At 61.3% G+C, this 24,052-nt stretch overlaps 1 protein-coding gene across 1 annotated transcript in view; it reads right to left on the bottom strand.

Moving 5' to 3' along the window:
• ARHGAP23 (Rho GTPase activating protein 23) overlaps positions 1-24,052 on the bottom strand; it is a 67,292-nt gene that overhangs the window by 22,148 nt on the left and 21,092 nt on the right. Inside the window, exons 3-13 of the mRNA XM_034755648.1 lie at positions 23,901-23,925; positions 21,648-21,661; positions 20,592-20,676; positions 18,751-18,829; positions 16,262-16,316; positions 8,290-9,536; positions 7,918-8,234; positions 4,738-4,893; positions 3,289-3,400; positions 2,300-2,357; positions 1,043-1,180 (exon numbers count right to left, since the gene is read on the bottom strand). Coding sequence (XP_034611539.1) covers positions 1,043-1,180; positions 2,300-2,357; positions 3,289-3,400; positions 4,738-4,893; positions 7,918-8,234; positions 8,290-9,536; positions 16,262-16,316; positions 18,751-18,829; positions 20,592-20,676; positions 21,648-21,661; positions 23,901-23,925 — 2,286 coding nt within the window. The remainder of the gene's footprint in view (positions 1-1,042; positions 1,181-2,299; positions 2,358-3,288; positions 3,401-4,737; positions 4,894-7,917; positions 8,235-8,289; positions 9,537-16,261; positions 16,317-18,750; positions 18,830-20,591; positions 20,677-21,647; positions 21,662-23,900; positions 23,926-24,052) is intronic.

Below are 24,052 nucleotides of genomic sequence, written 5' to 3'. Positions count from 1 at the left end.
CCTACGGGATGCTCCCAAGCCCTGCTCCCATCCCCTACTCCAGCCTCGCCCCCGGGAGACCCCGCAGAGCTGCTTGTCCGGCAGCCGCTGACGTCTGCCTCAGAAGGGCCAGGATTCCCCATGCCCTGGGGGATGCTCGGAGACAGCGGGATGGCCCCACCCTCCATTGGGTCTCCCCCGGGGCACCCACCCGCCCCGTCCCAGCCCTGCTCTCTCTCATCCGACCCACCACCACAGCCCTTGGAGTGTGTGTGGACCTGGCCAGGTGCGATTGCTGCACAGTGCAGATGTCTGGTGTCTGCCGCCCGCAGGGTGCTGGCATTGGCGTGACTGGCAGGGGTGGAAGTGCAGCCACTGGAAACCGCTACCTTCCTTGCACTGGCCAACCCCCTCCCTTCCCCCAAATGCCCCTTGCCAGAAGAATGGGGCTCCTTGCCCAGGCTTGAGGGAAGGCCCCTGATTGGCTAGAGTTCCTGCACGTACCATCAATGGAATCTGATTGGCCAGAGATCCCTGCGTACGCCCAAGAACAAGCCCGTGTCTGGGGCATCATTTGTGGGTATGAGACTTCCTCCACCCGGTTAAATTCCAGCAGCTGTTCTCCTTCTCCCACTCCTGGGCTAGCACATGGGCCGGCAGGGTGCTTGGCAGAAGGGAGACCCTCCTGGGACCCCCTGGAAGGCAGGACTCCTGGGTTCTATTCCTTGCTGTGTGAGAGGGTGTGAGCTAGTGGTTAGAGCAGGAGCTACTGCGAGGCAGGACTCCTGGGTTCTATTCTCAGTTCTGCTGCTGTCTCCCTGTGGGACGCTAGCCAATCGCTTCACCATTCGGTGCCTCAGTTTCCAGTAACAATACCAGCCTTAACAAGGGTGTTCGGAGGCTCGGTTCATTCATGTTTGTTAAGTGCTTTGAGATCTTCAGGCGGAGAAGGGGATCACATGACACATCACATAAACGTCTCCAAAGAGAGGTTCTTCTCCTCCATACAAGCATGCCCAGCACTTCCCCCCTGGCCTGGGCTTCCTGCGCAGTAAGCACGTACCTTCCCCTTTTTGGTGAGGATCTGTTTGTAGTGGAGCCAGCCCTCTTTCCTCACGTCGCTGAAAGTCACGTCCGAGAGGTCGGAGGTCGAGTGCCTCTTTGATCTCGTGTCTTCAGACATTCCGAGGCTGTCCAGAGACTGCAGGGGGAGAGGCAAACGGAGAGATGGGTGTACGGCCCTCCCGGGTACCGCACTCACGCCTGGCATCCGGAGGCAGGCAGGCACGCATGGCGCTTGGGGAGGCACCTCTCCAGATCTGGCGCGCTACCCCCTCATTCAGACCACGGGGCATTACAGGCAGTGGCTTCCCATTGGGGAGAGGAGAGCCAGGCCTCCCAGCTCGATCAGGCCCGGCACCGTGATGACTATACAAACACCAGGCAACTCTCAGGTTTTGTCTCCACCAGGATTTCAGCCACCGCAATGCAAATCCCTCGTGTAGACAGAGTTTCCACGGGGGTGGCAAAACTGACTCGCTCTGGCTTGAAGTCAGGCTGGCGCTGATGCAAGTCATGCTGCGCCGGTGTCAGTTGCGTCTACATGAGGGGTTTAAACCAATGAGCCAAACCTGGGGGCTGAAATCCCAGGCGAGATAAGGCCGTGCAGCTCCCACTGATGCAACCGTGAGCCTGTGGGGCAGCAGGTGCCCCACTGCCCTACACCTCTAAGGCCTCAGAGCGGGCGTCAATGTCCGAGCGGAATCGACGTGCACCGGAGCGAAGGGTTCTGCAGGGTGCAGGGAAATGGTCCAGCCTGCGTCCCTGAGCGTTAGAGGAGGCAGAACCCACCAGGCCAAACTCTCTGCTGGCGGAAGCAGGGAGAGCTCCCCTGACGCCAGTGCTGTTTGGCCCGTTTTACGCCAGCCCGTCCAGTTGATCCCGGGCGTCACCTGCCTTAAGCTGATCAGTGCAAATTGTTGTTCACTGATTCCTCTGGGCCGTGCGGGGGCGATGCGCAAACCTGCCGTTTCCCACTGGAGGCACCGGGTGCAAGAAGCTGGGCTGTACTGTGGTAGCCGGAGGCCGTCCGAGCCTCAGGAGGGACTCGGGATAGCACAGGGGCGGGCGGGGAAGAAACACCCAGCCGTCTCAAGCAGAACAGCCACCCAATATGAGGCTGTGGCTCCCCTCACGCAAACCAGGCCCCTGGTGGGTGGCCTCCACACGGCTGGGGGAGCATGGTACCGGCGCGGCCTTGGTGGGCACCATTACAGCAGCAGGCAGAACCCCCGCCCCCTTCTTCCCTGCGAACACCTACCCCGTCCGTGAAGAAACTCCTCAGCATTCGCAGACTTGGCACCCGGTTTGGCGTCCTCCTGCAAGGAAAGCAGCCGCCCGTGAGCCCGAGGCGTTTCCGAGCACCAGGGCGTCTCAAGGGCAGTCCCCACTGGCTCCAGCCCCTTCTTGGGGCTGCAGGAGTCACTGGCTCCTTGCTCCGGCCTGGGGCTCAGGAGACCTGGGTTCGAGCTCTGGCTCTGATGGAGGACAGGGGCAATTGGGCTCCACCGATGCAAACCACACTCTTGTGTGAGCTGGGCGTTAATCCCCCGCGAGGGCAGCAGCAAACGGTGGGGGTGGTTTGCATCGGTCACACACCGTGCTTTGGCTGAGGACGGGCAGCATGGCCGAGCGAAAGGAACACAGGGGTACGTGGTCCCAAGTGCTAATCCCAGCTCTGCTACTTACTCACTGCAGGGCCTTGGCGGAGTCACTTAGGGCCTGATTTTCAGAAGTGCCCTCTCACATCTCTCAGGCCATGAATGCAAAGGCTGGCTTAGGGCTTTGTCTGCGTGGGGAGGCTACCGTGAAATCAGCTAGGGGGTGAACTGAGCAAGGCCACCGCTATACCCCACCAGCTCCCCTAGGGACAAGCCTCAGGCCAGGCAGTGAACAACAATAAACTTTGGAAAGTTAGTTGTGAAACAGCACAAAGGATTCTGGGGTATGGAGTACCGTGGAGAACTGCTCTCTCACAAACACAGTATCTAGCCGCACGTCTTTCGTGGCTCAGACCAGCTCTGTGGCCCACCCCCTGCCCTCATGGGTCACACTCCCGGCCCGTCAAATCCAAAACTGGCCAATAGTTGCACTTCAGGAGGCACTGAACTCTCTGATCCTATAATGCACAGCAGCTGGAGATCACACCCTGACGTGTGCAGCTGTGGGGCCAGGTCGGGACCACCCCGAGAAGGGAAGAAGCCGTTGTTTGGCTGGCATGCAATGGGATGGGGAAGGGGTCACCCCTACCTTAGGATCTTCCCCTCGTCACGAAATGTGTTCAGACCATCGTCACACGACTTGGAGCGCTCCGTTGTTATGGCCAGGAGGTAGGAGGATCGGCGGCTGGCTTTGATGCTGCCTGAAAGGGAAAGGAGAGAGAAAGGGGCAATCAGTAAACACAAGAAGAACCAGTTCACAAGGCAGTCGGTGCTTTACCAGTCTCGGGAATGGATTAGCTAGTCACGGTACTAAGGACTGGGGATCAGGACTCCTGGGTTCTAGTCCCATCTCTGGGAGGAAACGTGCCTAATGGTTAGAGCTCGGGGATTGGCAGTCAGGGCTCAGGGGTCCCGGCTCTGTCACGGTTTTGCTGTATGACTTCAAGCAAGTCATTTAATCTCTCTGTGCATCAGCTCCTCCGTCTGTAATAAGTGCGAGCAAGCCAGGAATGCGGGGAGACAACGTACGCCATGTCCCAGCATGCAGCGGGACCCCAGCAGGGCCCATAGCTTTGCGCCTGTCCTGCTTTGTGGTTCAGGCCGATGGTTAGTAATGAGCCGAGCTGGGATGTGGAGAGCGCACCAGGGCCAACGACGCTGGGCGTGGGAAAGATCCGCAGCTCTGGTGCCTGGAGAGGAGCTGGCCACAGAGTGCTGAAACGGAGCCGGCACAGCCTGGCCCTCCTGCAGCTCGGTCCATGAACGCACTCAGGGCCTGAGCTTCCTCTCACTCACACAGGCGTCAATCCGGAGTCACTCCAGATGGAGCCGCACTGGTTTGACGCTCAGGGCCTGACTCCGTTCTCCCACTGAAGCTGGCTGATCGTTGTTTAGGGAAGCCCCCCCGGGTTCCAGTCTCCTGCCAGGAGGGGGGGCAGTTGGGATGCAGGGGCAGGAACCCGGGGGTGGTGGCGCGCGAGGGGACAGATGATCTGCAGACATGCAGCGGGCTCCTCCAGGGAGCGATTTACTGGAGCCCTGAGAATTCCCCTCGTGGCTGGCACACACTCACTCCCTGCTGCTTGATTTATGTAGCCCATTTCCCCCCATCAGGCCAAGGGGTCCCCTTGGGGCAAGGCCCTTTCCTCCCCTCAGCGGGGCCCAGCTCCCCTCAGCGGGGCCAGGATCATCCCCTACAGCAGATTGTCAGGTGCTTTGCATACACCTCATTTCCCGGGACATAAGTGATGGGAATCCCACCCCCTTCCCTGGGGAGGCTGCACCACGGCCCAGCAGGACCCGGAGGGCTTCCCCCCATGTTCACCCTGCGTTTCCCTTCCCGAGTTTCCTCCGCCGACTCCTCACGACGTCCCCCCTCTGGAAGTTGGGGCCGTTCCCTACTTCTCACTCGTTCTGCACTCTGGCTTCTGGCTGCTCCAGGCACAGGTCCCTCTCCGCCCTGGAGCACTGCCTGGGACCTGGTCAGCGGCTGCCCCCCGAGGGGGTCCCTGCCCCAGCGGGAGGGGCGGGTACTTACTGCAGTCCTGGGAGTAATGGCGGCTGATGGCGAAGGTGAAGGTGGGTGAGGAGGGGCTGCCGGTGATGGCGGGGGCAGAGTTCACGGCGCTGGAGACGACGGAGGAGGCAGGGATGTGCTTTGCCTTCAGGTCGATGCTGGGGCTCGTCGGCTCGTCTGGAAGAGTGGGGCGCACCGTGAACCAATGGAACCGCGGGGGGACCGAAGAGAGCAGCTAGCCAGCCAGAGACCCACGCGGGAAAGGCTGGGGTCTCCCACCCAGCGCCTCCCACCGGGAGACCCTCCCCCAGCCCTACGGCACCAGTGCCCGGAGCGCCTCCTGCTGCGAGGCTGGGATCTCCGCAGTCTGTGCTCCGCCAGCGGCCCCTGCAGCGAGCAGCCCAGGACCAGAGCGCCAAGGAACCCCTGGCTTCCAGACCCTCTGCCCGGGCCCTTTCCCGTGGGGGCAGCGCCAGTGCCCGGTGCAGGCTCGGCAGCAGGCACCCAAAAGGCCGTCCCCAGCCCCCTTTACCCCTCCCAGGAAGGAACAGCCCAGCGGGTCAAGAAAGTCAGTGAGCAGCCCCCACCCCTCCAAACCCCGGTCATCCCCCATGGCCGCCGGTGCCAGAGAAACCAGCCCTGCCCTCCATCTCCGAGGAGCCCTGAGAGCTGCAGGCCAGGGGAGCGCTCGCTGGGGCGGAGGCAGAGCCCAGGCGACACGTCCGTGCCGGGGGGGCACCGATATCGCGTCACGGAGGTGCCGGCAGGGCTTGATGCCATGTTCTAGGTACACACAGCTGCTCTTCGCTGGAGCGGGGCAGGGGGATGGGCACTAGCGGGAGGGGTTGCATGCGGAATGAGGAGGGGGGAGAGGGCCCTGCCTCGATGCACCTGCTCCGCTGCCAACAAGGCGGCTGTGTGCGCTGGGGCAGCCCCGTGCCGCCGCTTCCCCCAGGCAAGGTGGCCAGGGGAACAAAGGCGGGGCGGGCCGGGCGCATGAACAATAGCCAGGCTTGTGAGGAATGCGTGGAGAACAACGGTCCCCCAGTGCCAGGCTGGGCACGTCGCGGGCAGCGGAGTAAGGCTTCCATTGTGCCGTGGTCTCTCCCGGGTACGAGGAGATGGCATGTGCCAGGGAGGAAGGCCATGATGGGGCCCAGCGAGCGGAAAGAGGCTACAGGGCCTGAGCTGCCCATCCACGGGGTCTCACTGGGAACCCCAGGCAGGTTTCATCGCAGGCCCCCCAGGAAAGCCTGGGGACGAAGCGGCTGCAGGGCAGGCAGAGGAGAATCGACCCCTTTCCCCGGGGCCTGTGCTCAGGAGAGACCAGCTGCTGGGCTGGCATGGAGACCTCAGTCACCCCGCGAGCAGCTGGGCCTGCCCAGCTCAGGAGACACGCCAAGGCGGCAGGGTCGGCAGGTTCCCCGGAGTCTCTACCTCCCCCCTGTCCTGAAACCCCCGAGCGGCCGTGTCTGGTCTGGCTGCAGCTGGACCAGCGTCGGGGAAACGGCACGGTCAGCAGCAGGGAAAGGGGGGTACCAGGCAAGTCGGAGCCCCCTTACTGTGACCTCCCAGGGGGCAGCAAGGGACCAGGCAGCCACCGTTGCCATGGGGGATGGTGCCTCCCCAGGGAGCCCAGCAGCCCCGTCCCCCAGGGCTGGTGGCCCCAGAGTCAGGCCGCGGAGCTGGTCTCTGGTCCTCTCCCTTCTCTTGGTGCCTGTTGGCTGGGGGAGTTCCTGGGCACTGAGCGCATGGGACACCGGCAGGCCTTGTCAAGACTTTCTGCCAAGCCCGGGCTGGAGAGACGTACTCCTGGGAAGCCGGGCCTGCCCTGGCGAGCCGGAGGCCAGCGCTGGGCGGGCGGGGACGGCTGCAGCCACCTCGCTAACCACATCCCTGCCCTGTCCAGGGGGGTGGAGATCCTGTGACCAGCCCCCTCCCGGTGCAGCGCAGAGGAATCAAATGGCACAGGAAACCAGAAACAGGAGACGAAGTCTTTGGCCTCTGGTTAGCTAGTCTGAATCTAGCACAGCCAGACAGCGAGGCTCAGCCCAGGTCGGCGGCACCCAGAGAGGCAGGACTCTCCATGTTGGGGGAATGGCATGTTCAGGGCAGTGCCCGCCCCCCTGCCTCTCTGGCAGCCAGCTGATGGCATTCAGCCTCAGGGGTTGCCAGGCAGGCACCTTTCGCCGACAGCAAATAAGGCCAGATCCTACCAAGCCCCTGCAAGCAGCTCTGCCTGCAGGGCACTGGGGAGAGGGGTGCTCGCGGGTGTGCCAAGTCCAACAGCGTGTGGAAGGGGCAATGGGACAATCAGAGGCCACCTTGATGGGCCGTTCGGCCGTCCGAGGCCGGCGCCCAGCTTTAAGGCAGGTTAGGGGACGGTCCCGGCCTCCCCGCTGTGCACAGGGACAACAGCAGTCACGGGATCCCAGCGGCCAGGCCCCTTCCGCCACTGGACGGATTGGGGACCCCTTCTCCCTACCCCAAGCTGGAGGCTTCCTCCCCACGCCCCCCTGGGCTTCGCTGCCTGCAAGGACAAGCTCTGCTTTGGGCCTGACCTGACTGTCTGGATGACCACAGTGGGCTACCACGAGACCAGGGCAATGGCCCACCCGGCCCCTTGCCACCCTTCTTCACCCCCTTCTTTCCACCCCGATGTCTCTGGCCCTTTGCTCTCCTGATCTCCGGGACCACCTAGCACATCCATGGTGGGTTGGCAAGAAGAGGCCCGTGGCTGCCTGTTACTCCCCCGGCTGCTGCCGTGAATGTGCATCTCCAAACCAGACACACTCGTCCAAGCAGGCGGCTGCACCTGGCTTCACTGTGACCGTTTGCACCTGCCCAGCCTACAGTCGGATCTGCCTGTGCACCAGCTGCTGTCTTGGCTGATGCCCCAGGGATAGAACCAGGGACCTTTGGGGCGAAAGACAGGACGGGCTACAGCTTGAGTTAAAGAGCCAGGACTCTGTCGGTGGGGCTTTAACAGGCCTGTACCCTCTGCGGATCAGACCCAGCGGGGACACGTCATTACCAGCGGGCGACGCCTGCTCCACAGCATCTATTACCCTGCAACCGAGGCTGCGTCCCGCCCCGAGGGGATCCCTGGCGAGGCGAGATGCTCCCTGGCTCGATACGCAGCTGTGAGACCCCCACAAACACACCCCAGCGCCTGGCGTTCCCAAACACTGGCCCCCTCACCTATAAATGGAATGGATGCCAGGGAATCCTCTGGCACTGCCAATGGTGCCACCCGCCGGGCGGGCCGCTCCGCCACCGGCTTGTCCCCTTTGCAGCTCAGCGGCGGGTCACAAATGTCCGTTTCCTTCATGTGGTCGGGGAAGATGAAGTTCATCTGCCTGGCGGGGGCTGGCGCCTTGCGGCCCGTGGGGGGCTTCTGCCTGAGGACCACCTCCTCTTTCCTCTCCTCCGCCTCGGGCCGAGGCAGAGGCGGCTGGAGAGACCTGGCGCCGCTGTCTTGGCTGGGGGTTCTTTGGTCCTTGGGAATCTCGGGCCCACTGCCCGGCGGGGGCTCCGGGCCAGGGGGGGGCGGCAACTGGCAGTGACGGGGACCTGTCCGGGTAAGGTGCTGGTTGGGTTCCTTGCCTTTGCGATATATTGAACACTGGAAGGCCACCAAAGATAGGGTCCCTGAAGGAGAGTGCGTGGAGTAGGCCAGTCCTGCGCTGGAAGGAGGGGCTGTAGCTCCTATACCCAATGTACCCCGAGTCGTCGACGCTCTGCAGGTTGGGCTGGGAAGGGTGTTTCTGCACGTGGGCGGGGGGAGGCTCTCTAGAGGAGCAGGAGGGGGCGTACGAACTTGGCTGGCTAGGCTGAGCTCGGGCAACTTGCCCGGGGCCCGGCCTATAGAACTTCTCCGGCAGCCACGTGCACTTGTCCAAGCGGGGCGAGACCAGGGCGCTCTGCTCCAGCGCCTCCATGGAGCGCCCGTACCTCCCCAGGGAGTTGTCGGACCGGGCCCGGTAGCCCCAGCTGTCGTGGCTGGGCTGGAGCAAGGTGTCTTGCGAGGCACTGTGGGGCCAGCCTCTGGAGGCCGGGGTGTCTCCCAGGCGGTCCTGAGAGACGCTGCGGTACCGGGGCGGCATAGCGTACCTCCGCTCTTCCGAGGCGCTCCGGCGTGGCACCTGGCTGGACAGCCAGTTGGAGAGCGCCTGCTGGCACTCCAGCCGGCTGACGGCCTTGGGGCCGCCCAGATACTCCCAGGAGGGACGGCCCGGGCCGCCAGGCCCCATGCTAACATCCCGGCCATCCTTGAAACCGCAGTGAGTCCGATGGTCTGGGAGGTGCCTGGGGACCCCGTAGCAGGCCTGGCTGGCCATGGAGGAAGCAGTCGGGACGCCGTACCTCTCTGGCAAGGAAGAAGCAAGGGGACCTGCGAAGCTGGTGTTGGAGACGCGTGAGAAGGAGCCGGGGGCTGGGACCGGCCTTGCGACGGGCATCCCGGGCCTCGGCTGGGTCATTCCATACTGGATCTCCTCTGTGCGGTGGGCCGGGCTGGAATGGGTGCTGCCGATCTCCCGAGCGGCGTCGCTTCTGGCCTCGTTCCACGTGCTGGGCATGGAGCTGCTGAGTGCCGCGCTGTTCAAGGGGGAAGATGGGCCTGAAGGAGCAGGCCGGTAGGATCTGCCGTCCGCCTGCTGTCCCTGCAAAGGCTCGGCTACCATCGCCTCCCGGCTGGGAGCCCTGGACTGGAACGGGTAGGTCTTCCGTGGGTAACAGACGGGAGGTGGCTCCGGGATGCTCTGGGCTCCCCCGGAGTAGGGTTCATTGCCCTTCAAGTAGGCATCCTGAGAATAGGCCTGGAAAGAAGAGAGAGGAGAGGAGTCAGGGCGGCCGGCGGCCTGGCACCACCAGGCATCCTCCCAACGCCCGTCCCAGGCCCGCCACCCCATCAACACGGCCCGGGTTCCTGGGAGCCGACCAATAAACTCGATGGGATGGAATGGGGGTAACACCAGGACAGTGGCACAACTGAGCCCACACGGGACAACCAGGGCTGGCTCCAAGTTTTTTGCAGTCCCAAGCAAAAAAATTTTCCCGCGCCCCCCCGACCCTACCCCAACTCGGCCCCTTCCCCGCCCCATTCCAACCCCTTCCCCAAATCCTCGGTCCCGCCTCCTCCCCCGGACGTGCCGCATTTCCCCTCCTACTCCTCCTTCCCAGGCAAGCCTGGGAGGGCTGGGGGAGAAGCGGAGCGGCGGTGCGCTCGAGGAAGGAGGCGGAGGTGAGCTTGGGGGGGAGCTGTTCCTCTGTCCCCCCCCCGTTACTTCCTGCGGCCCTCCCCGCGCCCCCCACCCCGCCGCAGCTCACCTCCGCTCAGGGCCAGCTCCCGGCTTTCTTTTTTTTTTTTTTGCTTGGGGCACAAAAAGGAGCCGGAGTGCCACCCCTTGGAAAGTGCTGCCCCAAGCACATGCTTGGAGCGCTGGTGCCTAGAGCCGGCCCTGGGGACAACTGAACCAGGACAGGATGAAACCTGAGCCCCATGGCGCTGTCATTCAAAACAAGGACACCACTGATACACCAAGGCTGTGTAAGTGACAGCTAAGAGGCACTCAGCTCTGGGATCTCCCAGGCCCGCCATGCTTGACTCAGATGATCACAGGGTACAAAAGGGGCAGAGACCAAGCACCAGCCTCCTGCGACTGTGAGGCACTTGAGCTTATGAACCAACTGGGATGGGCACCTTCAGCGATAAAGACTCAGGCAGACGACTGAAGTGAGGCCACCAGTGGTGTGGGCCAAACACCAAGCTGCATGACGACTGCGGCGCCACCCGCTGGGGCACGTCCCTCCGGCAGGACAGATCTCATCCCCCTTCTAGGGCAGGGCTGACAACGCGCAATGCCAGCAGAACCAGGCGCTCCTGCTGGAGGAGCGCTCAGTGCTGCGGGAAGGAGTGGGGTGTGCCATCACGGCACCAGGGTGGATGGGGGGAAAATGCCCACTTAGGGCCTGATCTGTACGGCATGCCAAGCGTGCCCACCTCCAGCCTAAGTCCACTGGGGCCGCGGCCAGGTGATTTCGAGGGGCTCGTTGTGAGACCCCGGAAAGGGAGCTGATTTTCAGGGGCTGGAGCTTAGCGCATGGTGAAAATCCGGGTCTCTAAAGTTGGGCCTCTCAGAACTGCTGCCCCTGAAATCACCAGTGACCATCTCAGCCCAGAGCCTCGATCAGCCTGGGAAAGGGCTGCCCAAAATCCTCCCCTGCCATGCAGACGTCAAACATTTCCAGACGCGCTTTCTGCTGGGGTGGAAAGTGACTAACACGCTCCGGTCGCTGCCAGCCGCATTGCTCTCCACTGCTCATGCTCACGGCTATGCTGGCTTCACATGATCTCCGGTTCCTTCTCCTTAAAATACTCCATGACGCACTGAGCTGGACGGAGCGCCAGGGTTTTCCTTCTCATCTTTCGCAGGCATTTCTGAACTAACACGCCCAGCTGCAGGCCTGCACCTCTTTACAAAACTGCCTTCTACAGTCTTTGCGTCAGCAGAGGAAGCGCTACCCAGTGGTTAAGACAAGGGACTGGGCGTCCGGACACGGGGGTTCTCAGCCCAGCCCTGCAACTGACGCATTGCCTACATTTGGGCAAGTCACTTCCCTTCTCCGGACCTCAGTTTCCTCACCTGCAAAATGGGGATAAACCTGCCCACCTTTGGGAAAAGCCCCGAGACTCTCCAGCACAAGGCACTAGATAATGGCACTAAGTATTATTGTAACCTACACCAGCTGTGGCTCTGACGAGGCAACCCCAATAGACCACCCCAAAATATCATCAAGGGCATGTCCTGAGTACAACCTCGCGGCATCCTTTACTGTCCGCCCCACGTCACAGATGGGGCGCGCGAGGAAGGGAGAAGGGCTGCCCCAGAGGGAGGCGGGGTAAGAATTCTGGGACAAAGAACCTCGGCACAAGGGGAAAGCGCGTCAGCGCAGGGCGTTTTCTCTGCGCAGCGAACGCCTGTGAGGTCCAAGAACGCTCTCCACGCCAAATGCCAGGCATAATTGCTGGCCCTCCCTTGGCTAATATAAACCCAGAGCCCAGCAGCCAGAACTCCCCTGCCCCGGATAAATCCACCCTGCAGGGCGAGGAAGAAGGAAAAGACCCACGTGTGAGAGATGCCAATCCTGGCTTACTGGCAGGTGCCCACGTCCCATGGTGATGGGCACAGTGTAAGCACTTGAGCAGGACACACACAGAGGACGCCTTGCCGGACACCGCACCGCGATGCTTCCCAGCAGGCCGTCAACTGAGACCGGACGGGAGGATCGGGGACACAAGGGAAACGTGGGGCATTGCCTATGTAGACACCCTGCTGGATACCACGCTGGGAAGCTGCGGGCTGGAGTACCCGGGACCCATGCTGCTGCAGGCTGCATCCAGCGGGACACGCCAAAGTGCCAACCAATGGCCTGGACAAGAAGAGGTCCCCTGCTAAGCAGAGAGACCCGGAGAACTTGGTGAGCACAGCTGGGCCTGCGGGCTGAGGCAGGGTTTGGTGTGGTGCTGTCTAACCTGGCCCCTGGCTCCCAGCCAGGATCGGTCATGCAACATCTATCCCAGGGAAGCTGGTTTTAACCCCCTGCACCAGCTGGGGCATTTCTGAGGCATGATTTAATGTGGCTGGTGTTCTAACCCCTGGGCCTGAGGTTGGTTCCCAGAGTGAAAGGGTTAACGACTAAGCGACGATAAGAGACACACTGCAGCCTCTTTCCTCCAGAGGCCCAAGCGGATCGCAGGCAGGCAGGGCAGGGCTTCACCTGGAATGCAGCTGCCTCTGGGGTGGAAGGCAGCAGCCTGTCAACACCGCACAGCACAGCCACAAGAATAATCCTGGAGCAAAAGTGATGCTATGCAATGGAAACCGCATGGCGGATTTAAGGAGGCCAAGTGCAGTCAGAGCTGGAAATCAGCCAGGGGAGAGCGCCACGATCATGGCCAGGGAAGGCAAGTGTTTCCAATGAAGTTACCACACTGAACGCTTGCTGTTCATGGCACTCCCGGGCACAGAGCGCTGCCCGCACAGGCCCCCGAGTGGCCACGGCTCCCCAGCCACCGGAGCCACACAGCAGCTCTCCAAAGGGAAGCAGCTCCAGCCACCCCACTGCATTGTCCCCCAAGGACCCAACCCCTGGAATCTGCTCCGATTCTGACACCCCAAGAACCAGAGAGAGGGGAGGGAAACAGCCCCCCTCCCAAAGCTTCCTCTCCCTGGACGCGTGCTGGGGCCCGAACCCCAGGGTCCTTCCTGCCTCGTCACTCCGTCCTTGAGAGGCCAATGGAGGGAGCAGGGCCCCTGGCTGTTCTCAGCCCCCCGCTGCCCTGGAATCCTGTTCTCGGGACGGCTGCATTTCTGGGCAATGACAAACCAGCTCTTTCTGATCCAAAAAAGGAGCGGAGCGGTGGGGAGCTCCGACACACTCGCTTAAAGGGGCTGCCGGAGCCCTGGGCTTCCTTCCCAAACTGTTCCAGCTACTGAAGGACCCCCCCCCCCTTTAACCTGCTCAAGCTACAGCCAGAGAGTTAAACGCTCGCCTTTACGAGTAGCCGGTTCAGCTTTGGGAGGTTTCCTGTGCACGGGAATAAAGGGAGCCCCCCGCCGGCGTTTCTCTCTACAGACGCCGTTTCTTATTCTAGGCTTGTACAGCGCCTGGCACAATGGGGCCCTGTTCTCGGTGGGCTCCGGCACTACCGTAATAAACACGTTCAATCCGAATAAGATAGACGATCGAACAATAATATAATACGCACCGACTACCGGGATCCCATGTAACACAGGCATCGGCAGCACAGAGCTCTTTACCGCCCTCAATCCGGCAGCCTTCTCCCTCGGCTGGCCGCTCCCCGGGCACAGCCCTGGCCCAGACTAACATTTCCTTCTCAATTTTTCCTTTTAAGTTGTTTGGGGATTTTGCGACTGGGACGTCCTGAGGCGGGAGGGAGGAGAGGGCCCCCCCCCGAGCTGCAGGGAGCTCCTGGCTGAGGCCTGCCATTGGCCGCCGGAGCCGCACACCGCAGGAATGCCCACGCCCCCAGCCCAGCACCGGGCCGGGGAAACCCACACAAAGGTTCCTTGGAATCCGAGCCGGGAAACAAAGCTGGCCCTTGGCATCCAGCTCCTTTCGCACCTCCTGGGTCTCCTCTGCGGCCCTGCTCCAGGAGGGTCGGCTGCATCACACGCACAGACAGAAAGACAGACGCAGGCAGGCAGACACCCGAAACTGCACCGCCCTGGTTCAAAAACCAGTCGCTCCAAACACACCCATAGGCCGGTGCCTTGGCTGAGGAGAGCTGGGCCAAATTCATCCCCGGGGTAACTCGAGAGGACGTGCCCCGCCTGATCGCAGCCATGGCCCAGCTAGGCTGGGACCCTGAGCCCGCCAGAGGTCAGCCCCAGACGTATCAGAGGAAGGTGCAAAAGGGATCCAATTCCCCGCTCTGCCATTGACCTGCCAGGTGACCTTGGGCATGCCAGGCCCCCACTTGGTGCCTCAGTTTCCCCTATCACTCTTTGTCTATTTCGACTGTAAGCTCTTCGGGGCAGGGACTGTCTCATACTGTGTGTCTGGGCAGCCCCCAGCACAATGGGGCCCTGATCTCTGTTGTCCCGTATATCACAGTAGTGCCAACACAAACCAGGCAATTAGGCACTAACCCCGAACCTGCCCAGGGGAGCCGTTCCTTCCTGACCCCAGTGGTTGCGAAGGCCCTGAAGCTGGAGGGTTTGGAACCCAGGGACTTCCCTGACGGCTTTAGAGTAGCCTGTGACGCTCCGGGGCCCTGGGAGTGGCTCTCATGCAGGCCTTGGGTACGTTTGGGGTTCCCCTTGCTCTGTATGGCCTCAGGGCGGGTGGATCACAAGAGCTCTGCCCTCCCCGCCCCCCAGCGTACTGCTGACACCCAAGCTTCTAAGGGATGGGGACCGAACGGAGGATCTTTCTTGCCCAAGGAGACAAACTCCCCTCACCCCCTAGCCAGCATCCAAGAGTGGGGAAGAGGGGGTGGGTCCTGTGTCAATCACGCCTCGATGACCTGGTGCTGCTTCGCGCCCTGGCGGCAACAGGCTCTGCACGCCAGGCCGTGGGGTCAGTGGGCTCCGATGACTTTGTCCCCCTCCTCCATTCCCTGGGGCACGGAGCCGCTCCCCGGCTCTGCCAGGGCTAGCACCGCTCCTTTAACACAGCTCAGCCCACCTGCCCGGGGACGGAACTGCAGGCCGCTGGGAGCATCTAGTCCGACCTGCCATGGAAGCCTGCCCAGCGATTCCTACACCCAGCCCGACCACCCTTGGGCGGCACTACAGCGTGTCTCCCAGAAACGTCCCCCATCTTCACGGAGGGACTCGGAGTGATGGTGAAGCCACCACATCTCTGGACAAGCTCCCCCCATCCACCCCTGGCTCATTCCCTGCACTGCTAGACGTGCCTCTTCTCTGCAGGGTGATCTGGGATGGTCCTACCTCCATCCCACCCCCCAACAGCCACGTCATGGCGACCGACCCCGGCCCAACACCCAATGATCTGTCACTTACAACCAGGGTCGACTTTATTCCATCTCCCTCCTCGCACGCTGCCCCCCCCCGCCCCGGATGCCCCTTCCTCGTTCCATCCCTCCCCGCTCTCCCAGCGCAGTGGATGTTTGCAGCTGCAACCAGAGGAGGTGGCCAGTCAGCCCAGGGCAGGAGACGGGAATGGATTTCAAACAGGGTCGAGATGAACAGGCCAGCAGCATTCAGAACTGGCAAACCCCCAATCCCAGCAACCAGCCTTGAATTCAGAACACACCAACCCCAACTGATGCATGGCACCCCAAGAAAATGACATCCCGTCGGGCTGCTATTAAAGGGAACCCTAAAGCCCCCCCCAAATTCCACCAGCCTCACCCCCAATTGAGGGAGGGGCTCAGGCGCGAGGGATTTTAAGTACCACGGTTCACACCACTCGCACAGATGGCCGCTGCTAATCTGCTGGAGCAGGGCCCCAACATCAGGTTTGCCCAGATAACCCTCCCCCTGCAATCAGCCTCGTCACGCTGATCTGGCAGCCCTCAGCCTCCCACTGTCCCATCAGCCCCTTGGCGGCCACACGCACCCTCTTGGGCATGACGCGCGCCTGGCAGCCTTGCAGAGGAAGCAGGGCTAGGCCAGCGTGCAGCCCGCACACTGCACAACACATGGCCCCTTGCTTTTCATAACTGGACACGTCCCTGCGGAGACTACAAGTCCCAGCATGCAACAGGGCCACACGGCGGCGTATTGAATGCGGGGAGCTGTTCTCTCTGCCGGCTGCCCCTCCACGGGTAAGAAGAGGGTGACTCAGGTGCACCTGACAAGGTGCCCATGTGGCCCCCAGACTGTCATCTGCTCTGGTACCCTGGAGAGCGGCAGTGCCCAGCCCCACTGCCCGAAGAATGCCCGGCTAGGGGCTCTGGGTCAGTCCCACCCACCAGTAAGGGGGAAGGGCTCTGTGCAGGGCATGGCGCACCCTGCTTAGCACCGGGAGAGTTCAGCAGCAAAAGGCTCACCAGCTGGAGGACGTCCTCGTCTTTGGGCATGATGGAGAGTTCCAAGGCATCGTCACTGCAGAGAGAGGGAAAGGCAGAGCGCGTCAGGGTCCGGATACCGCGTGCAGCCAGGCGCCGAGCCCCGCCGGGACCAGAGGCAGCGACCGGACGCCAGGACTCAGCAGCCGAGGTGGGTTCCAGACGCACAGGACAGCACTCCCCACCTGATGCTGTGCGAGTGGCTGGGAAGGAGGCAAGGCCTGCGACTGACAGGCAGCTCTGGGATTCACCCTCGAAGCTCAAGTGACTGAGGCGTGTGCTTTTGGTGCTGGAAGTCCAGGGTTCAATCCCCACTGACCCGGTGTCCGGCTGGCTGCGGCCAGGGGCGGGGGTATCTGATTAGTAGGAGTTAACGCCGAAGGAACAAGGATGGTGGGTTTTTTTGTTTTTTAAGTTAAATTCCCCAGCACCGTTTAAAGGCTGCAGATCTGCAGCATCGCGGCCCCGGGCTACTGCACGAGAACTGGGCTGGGGATTCGCAGGGCAGCGGTTTTACTCCAAGGGTTGGAGCCGGAAGATCCCAGCAGCCCAGGGCCCATGCAGCAGCAGCAGCTCACACGTGCAGCCCGGGACAGTAGACGCTGCTGTTACTCCCCGAGGAGACAGCGGCCAAGCCGCCACGATGGGCCATTTTCCTTCCCAGGGGACAGGAAAGACTTTGTCTTAACGCCACATGCAAAAGACAGGACCTGTCACCGTGTAGCTACGCGCACACACACACACACCCCCCGCTAGCTGCATGGGGGTGCACAGCCAGCAACAGCTCTCAGATCCAGCCCTGGGCTGGGCATTGACTCACAGACCACACAGCCGCCCGCTAACTGGAGCGGCGCACCTGGCAAAGGTGCCTGCTGCACCATGTCCCCTCCACGCCTGTAGCTCATCTCACCTCTCCCTTAGTCGGAGCAGGGCCCTTCCCCACCCCCGGGAGGCACTCGCCCACCCTCTCTCCTTCAGTCCCTCCTCCCAACTCGGCTCTGCCAAGCCCACCATTGCGAACTTGCATCGAGAAAAGGGCTGGGAGTCCTGACCCCTAGTCCCCCTGCTCTAACATACCCTCACAGGGAGCAGAATGGAACCCAGGAGTCCTAGGGCCGGTCCCCCGCTCTAACCATTAGCCAACATTCCCTCCCAGAGACCAAGATAGAACCCAGAAGCCCTAGCTCCCAGTCCCTGCTCTAACCATTAGCCAACATTCCCTCCCAGAGACCAAGATAGAACCCAGAAGCCCTAGCTCCCAGTCCCTGCTCTAACTATTAGACCATGCTCCGTCACAGAGCCAGGCCTGGAACCCAGGAGTTCTGGTTCCGCATCCCCTGCTCTAGCCACACGACCACTCCCTGTTCCTTTGGTGACAGTGGCTGCTTATTTCTCTCTCAACTAGCGAAAAGCACAAGCCATGGCAAGAAACTGCAACAAACCCCCAGGAAAACCCATTTCAGTTTGAGAGCCAGTCGACAGCATATAGCCCCCACCATTCCCCTCCCCTGCTGACTGCCACCGGGTATTTTTCCAAATGCATTTAGCACCCAGGGCCGTATCTTATATTTAGTTCGTATCCAGATCACTTTCATTTGGTTCGTTCCCCAGGTGCTATATTTAGGAGCTATCACGGTCAGGTTTGCCCCTCTATCTCCCCTATCTAATCAGTAGTTACACACAGAGTGCAACACACACAAATCCAGGTCATTAATTAAATCCCAGCTCCAAAGAGAGACAGACACACACACACTGGCTTCTTTCTTCCCTTTTCGGTGTGTCAGGGAGCGCGTGAGAACGAAGGGGAGGTAGGAAATTCTCCCACATCCATCAACTCAGCGCTGGACAGACTGAAACGCTGCACCTCCCTTCTGCGCCGACCTGTGCCCCTGGCCCCCCGGCGAGAAGAGGAGCAGGGCTGCTCCAAATCTGGCTGATTTGTTGTCACGCCAGGTTTCACCAGCACCGCCACAGGCAACATCTTAGGGCAAAGGAGTCGGGGAATTAAGCTGCCCTGTGGTGTCCCGGCAACGTGGGCAGCAGTGCCCACACCCGCCAGAGGGCGAGTACGGCAGCCGATCCGGCACCTGCCAGTAATCCATACTGGGGCACATAAATAAACGGCTTTTTCCCAAGTGCCTGGCGATGGGGACCCACCTTCCTGGGGCCAGACCTCAGTACTTCATGCAAATCAGGCCCCTTGGGGTGTCTCAAGGTGGCCACCCAAAAATCACTCGTCACTTTGGAAAAGCTTGGTCTAGGGCCCAGCTCCTCCAAGGTGTTTAGGCACCCAATTAGCACTGGCCCCACTGGGAGTTAGGCGCCCACGCACCTTTGAGGATCTGGGCCTAGATGGCGGATTTGAGTGTGAACATTTTGGCCTGAGCCCCCAGGGGGCACTTCGTCTCAGCCAGCAGTCTCGCCCCGGGGCGTATCCGGCCCCCCACCCTGTGGCACAAGCATGCTCTCACCTGTTCTGGATCAGCGCTATGACCTGGGAGTAGGTTTTCCCGATGATGCTCTCCCCGTTCACCTTGACAAGCCGGTCTCCTGCAGAGGGAACATAACCGCGGGCCCACGCGTGAATGGGAGAGCAGCTAGCCAACCGGGAGCGAGCACAGCTGGTGGTAACCATAGCAACGTGCGATACCGCCCATAGCATGCCGCTACCCGTGGGGGCACTCGGCACCTCGCAGGAGGAGGGGCAGCGGAGTTAAGAGAGCCCCCCTCTGTCCCCAGCAATGGCGCTGGAAATCGTTCTTGCCTTTGCGCACACGGAGCTGGCTTTGTCTCCGACTAATCTCTTGCCTCAGCCCGTCGGGCAGACGACCCGTCCCCTTTGCAGCCCTGTCCCTGTTCACGAGCGCTCAGCGGCTGGGCCAGGGAGCCACGGCAGGGCGGGACCCTCGCCTGGCCTCACTCGGCACTGCTCCACCGAAGACAAGGGAGCGCCCCAGGTTCGTGCCAGCTGACGTCTGGCCCAGAGGATACAACACACAGCGCCTTCCTTCCGGTTTACTGCCTGGTCATTTTAGCCGGGCACATGCCATCCCCACCCTGAGCGCTGGCAGAACGGTTACTGCTGTCGCCACCGACACCTGGGGGTCCAAAAGTGCCAGCCCCTGCGCTGCTCCGTGTGGGCACCAGCAGATGGTGGCAACAGACAACTGCTTTCAGAGCTCGTAGGATAGAACAATGGGCAAGGAGGGGGGAGAGAGAGAAAGCCCCTTCCCTCTGCCCCTAGCCACAGCCTGGAGCGAACGATCCACTCGGGCGGACAGGACGCCGTATGGACAAATGTCACACAAGGACAAGGACGTTTTCCCCCAGGCTGTGAGCTCTGAGGTGAGGCCTGTCCAGTGAGGTTCTCTTATGGGGTTCCCTAGGTTCTGCTGCCATCGGGCTATGGCGACTCCCTATGCCCCAACGCCCCCCCTTTCAGCCCGCCGCCGGATGGCAGGGGCACGCCCCCGGGCGCTGCAGGATGGCTACGTGGCTGGCACACAGCGAAGAAGAGCAGCCCAGGAGCATGGAAGGGGTTGAGAAGATGTCCTCTGGGTGGAGCCAGGGACTACAGACCCGTTAGGGGATCTGCAGTGAAAGCCCCAGCCATGTCCCGTGCACCCAGGACGCACTTCCACTCCCCACCCCCCATTAGTTAATTACCGCTTGAGAAGCGATTCTGGCTCTGGCCCAGGCTCCACCACCGGTTCCCCCCCCCAGCTGAACGGAGCTAAGAGACGCGCCGGAGGGAGCCTGGCAGGACTCGCTGGAGTTAGAAGGAATCAAAGCTTCTCTCTCGCTCCTCTGCGTGAAATGGCTTTGCTGCTAATTCACAGAGTGCCAGTCTCCTTCCCTCTCTGCTCCCACCTCCATCGGCGCCTCCCCTGGTATTCAGTGGGGTTCAGCTCATGCCCTGTGCTCTGCAGACAGGCGCCTGCCAGATTTGTCCCTTGGGCCCCTGCAGACAGACAGGGCAGGCACTGAATTTGTGCCTTGATTTGGCCTAAAGATTGTTTTCTGCCTGCTTGTTTGTAACCCTAGAGACCCCAGCAATGTCAAGGGGTGTAACCCTAGAGACCCCAGTCCAGAACGTGGGTTTGAATCTTTAACAAAGCCCTGTTCACCCCCAGCTGTTTACCAAGCATTTGAATTCACTAGAAGGGTTTTTCGGTCTGTTTCCAATGTGAGCCCTCAGTCCACTGGATTTCAATCCCCGCCAGGAGCACTTTGCCACTGGCTTTCCCAGTACAGTCCCCCAGGTCGCCCCCACCCAGTGGGGTGCATGGTACCCAGTGGGGGGCTCCCTCACCTGTGCGGAGGCCAGCCTGGTGCGCAGGCCCATCTTCCTTCACATTCTTCACAAAGATGGTGTCCATGGGCTCCAGGCGGCTCCGCTGGGGACCTGCGCCAGGAAAGGGAAGGGAAAGTGCGTCAGAGACCAGAGCTCGGCACCAGGTGGGTCCCTCACAGGAAAGATGGGTACATGCTGTATACTCACGCACTCACACGTGCTCACTGGACACACACACGCAGAGAACTACGTGCATGAGCGCGCACACACACACGCTCATGTGTACAGGCTACACACGCAGAGAACTACATGCATGAGCACACACACACTGGATACACACACACGTGCATGTGTATGGGCTACACACACAGAGAACTACGTGCATGAGTGCACACACACTGGATACACACACACACACACATACACACACTCGTGTACGGGCTACACACACAGAGAACTACATGCATGAACATACACACACACTGGATACACACACACGCTCATGTGTACGGGGTACACACGCAGAGAACTACGTGCATGAGCGCACACACACACACTGGATACACACACACACTCATGTGTACGGGCTACACACGCAGAGAACTATGTGCATGAGCACACACACACACACTGGATACACACACACGCTCGTGTGTACTGGCGACACAGAGAACTACGTGCATGAGCGCACACGCTCGTGTGTACTGGCTACACATGCAGAGAGCTACATGCACACACACTGGATACACACACGCTCGAGTGTACTGGCTACACACGCAGAGAGCTACATGCATGAGCGCACACACACTGGATACACACACATTCATGTGCACTGGATACATACACACAGTATCACGTGCTTGAGCGCACACACAAGTCATACACACACAAGACACTCACATGCATACACTGGCTACACACACGCACTGCCAGAGCCACACAGAACACACACCGCAATTAAAACCACCACCAGCAGGTTCCAGCACTGCAGCTCCACACCGGCAAACACAGACCTCAAAGGCCAGGACCCAGAGGAACAACCTGGTCCTCGGGCGCCGTACGTTAGCTGAGAGCGGGACAAGGTCCTCCTGGGTGGGAGGGAAGGAAGGTTTCAGCCCCTCTTCAACTGGTGGTTCTCAGCCTCTCCCCACTTGGGACCCAACCCCCAGCCCCGATTTCTTGCCACGCCCCACCCCATCCCACAATGCTTTGGCCGCAAGGGATTGCTGTCCCAGCAAGAGGCTGTGGGTGGTTCAGGGTTATGGGCAGGGAACGGCAGAGCAGGAAGGGGCAGGGGATGTGCCTGAGGAGTAACCTGTGTGCGCCCTGCTCCATCACCTGGGCTCCCCTCCAGCCTCCAGACGTGCTTCGTCTGCAGCCAGTCCCCTCCCCAAAGGGCTGGAAGTTCTCCGTCAAGCCCGGCGTGTGGCTATCTGTTCTGACTGCATCAGATCCGGTTAACTCAACTCCAGCCTGGAGGTGCAGGCTGGGTGCTGGGTTTCAGACCCGTCCTCTGCACAAAGCCAAACCAAGAGCAGCTTCGGTCACTAAGTCACGGCTCCCCCCTACGTCCAGGTGCCCTCCCGGGAGCGCCCGCGCTCCCCCCGCTGGGCCTCAGCAGACGCCACTCAGGCACGGACACTTGTACACCTCTAGGGCCCTGATCGGAGCTTGGTCTGGGATCTGTCTACAAGGCCAATCCCACCCCCCCACCCCCGCCCCATGACTCTGCAGGGCTGGCGATCCCTGTGCAGGGAGAGGCCTCAGAGCGTGGGTGCTGGGGGGCAGTGCCAGGCTGGGCACCCCTGTAGGCCAGGATGGAGGTGGATCATCCCCAGAGCTAGGGGTTAGGAGGGGGAGAGCCCGGGACAGGAACAGAATTGAGGTGCGCTGGGAGAGACGCGAGGGAGACCCAGGAGCAGAGCAGCAGAAGGGGCTGTGGGTCGGGATTGAGGACGGACCTGTGGGGGTTTGGGGGTGCCCAGAAGAGGAACAGCAGAAGGAGGCTGAGTGTTGGGGCTGGGAAGTATTTGCAGAGCTGTGCACAGGGGGAGCCCAAGAGCGGAACAGCAGGGAGACCACAGGCCAGAGCTGCAGATGGGCCCCATGACAGGAAGGCTGGCGGAGGGGTCACCAGTCACATCGGAGAGCACTGGCGGAGCTGCGGCCAGGGAGGGCACAGCCCAGGACTCAGCCTGGCTGCCTGACTCTCACAGTTGCTAGCCCACTGCCCAAGCGTTACGCTTGTCTCAGACACGACACGACGGGGGCTGAGAGCCAGAGGGCCTGTCTTGCACTGTAACCCCCAGGGCAGCAGCTGGGCTCTTGGCTGGGGCAAGACACCAAGAAACCGCGGCCTAGAATCCAGATACAAACAAGGCGAAAGCCAGTGACATGCACCCAAAGCACCCCCCGGCAGGCTGAGGGAGTCGCTTTGCACCCTCCGATCCCCCCAAACCAAAATGTCCCCAGCTGGGCATTAGCACAGCCTCCCTGAGGGGAAACGCTGTAAATCTAGGGCAAGTCAGTTCCCAGCCTGGGGAGGGATGAACAGCACCGAAACCAGCTTTATCCCTTCCCAGGAGCACCCGGTCTGCGGCCGGCACACAGCCGGAGCCAACGAAGAGCATCCGGGCAGCCGGGGGAGGTGGGAGAACCAGCTGGGTCTGGGATCTAGTCGGGAAGGTCCTAGCTAGGGGCGGAGATGTGGGGAAGTGCCCAAGCTGCAGATCTAGGTATTGCCAATGGGGCATCACCTAACGGATTCGGGGATGAATAATGCAATCGCTAGTAAGCGGGGGAAGGGGACAGCGACCCCCGAATGGCTGGGATGTTAGGGGGATCGTACCACAGCATCTCTACCCGGGCTTCCTCCTGAGTTCGCCCCAGCAGGCAGGGCAGCCTCCCTTGGCATTGGGGGTGCCCAGCTTGTCCATCTCTGCGTGCGACGGAGCTGCCACTCAATCGCTGAGCCGGTTCAGCTCCGGCCTACGTTTATTTCAGCAGATTGGCCATTCGCACTAAGGGGAGCCGAGTAACTCATCCGGGCTGGAAAGATCCCCCCTCCCTGCCCGGCCAGTCGGCTGCTACACTGATCCGCTGCTCACCATCGTCTGCAATCACTTCCCTGGCGGGGAGGTACTGAGTGTGGGCTGGTCGGTAACGCAGGCCAGAGCACCAATCGGCTCCCTTTCACACACGGACACCCATACGTGTCTGGCCACACGGGGACACACACACACACACACACATACACACACACGTGACACACACACACGCACGTGCATAGACGAGACAAGCGGCAGGGTGCCAGAGATGGGTGCTTACCTCCTCGGTTTCCATTCTCTTCCTCCTGCACGGGGAAGAGAGAGAGACCAATGTCACAGAGGCTTTGGAGGAGTCCGAAAGCGTGGGGAGAGGGGCAGATCCCTCGGGACGGTTGATTAACGCGAAGGGGGTGAACCCGGCAGCAGGGAGCA

This window comes from Trachemys scripta, chromosome 23 (genome assembly GCF_013100865.1).
Source record: "Trachemys scripta elegans isolate TJP31775 chromosome 23, CAS_Tse_1.0, whole genome shotgun sequence".
Classification (NCBI taxonomy): Eukaryota; Metazoa; Chordata; order Testudines; family Emydidae; genus Trachemys; species Trachemys scripta.
This window is presented reverse-complemented; position numbering and strand designations above follow the sequence as displayed.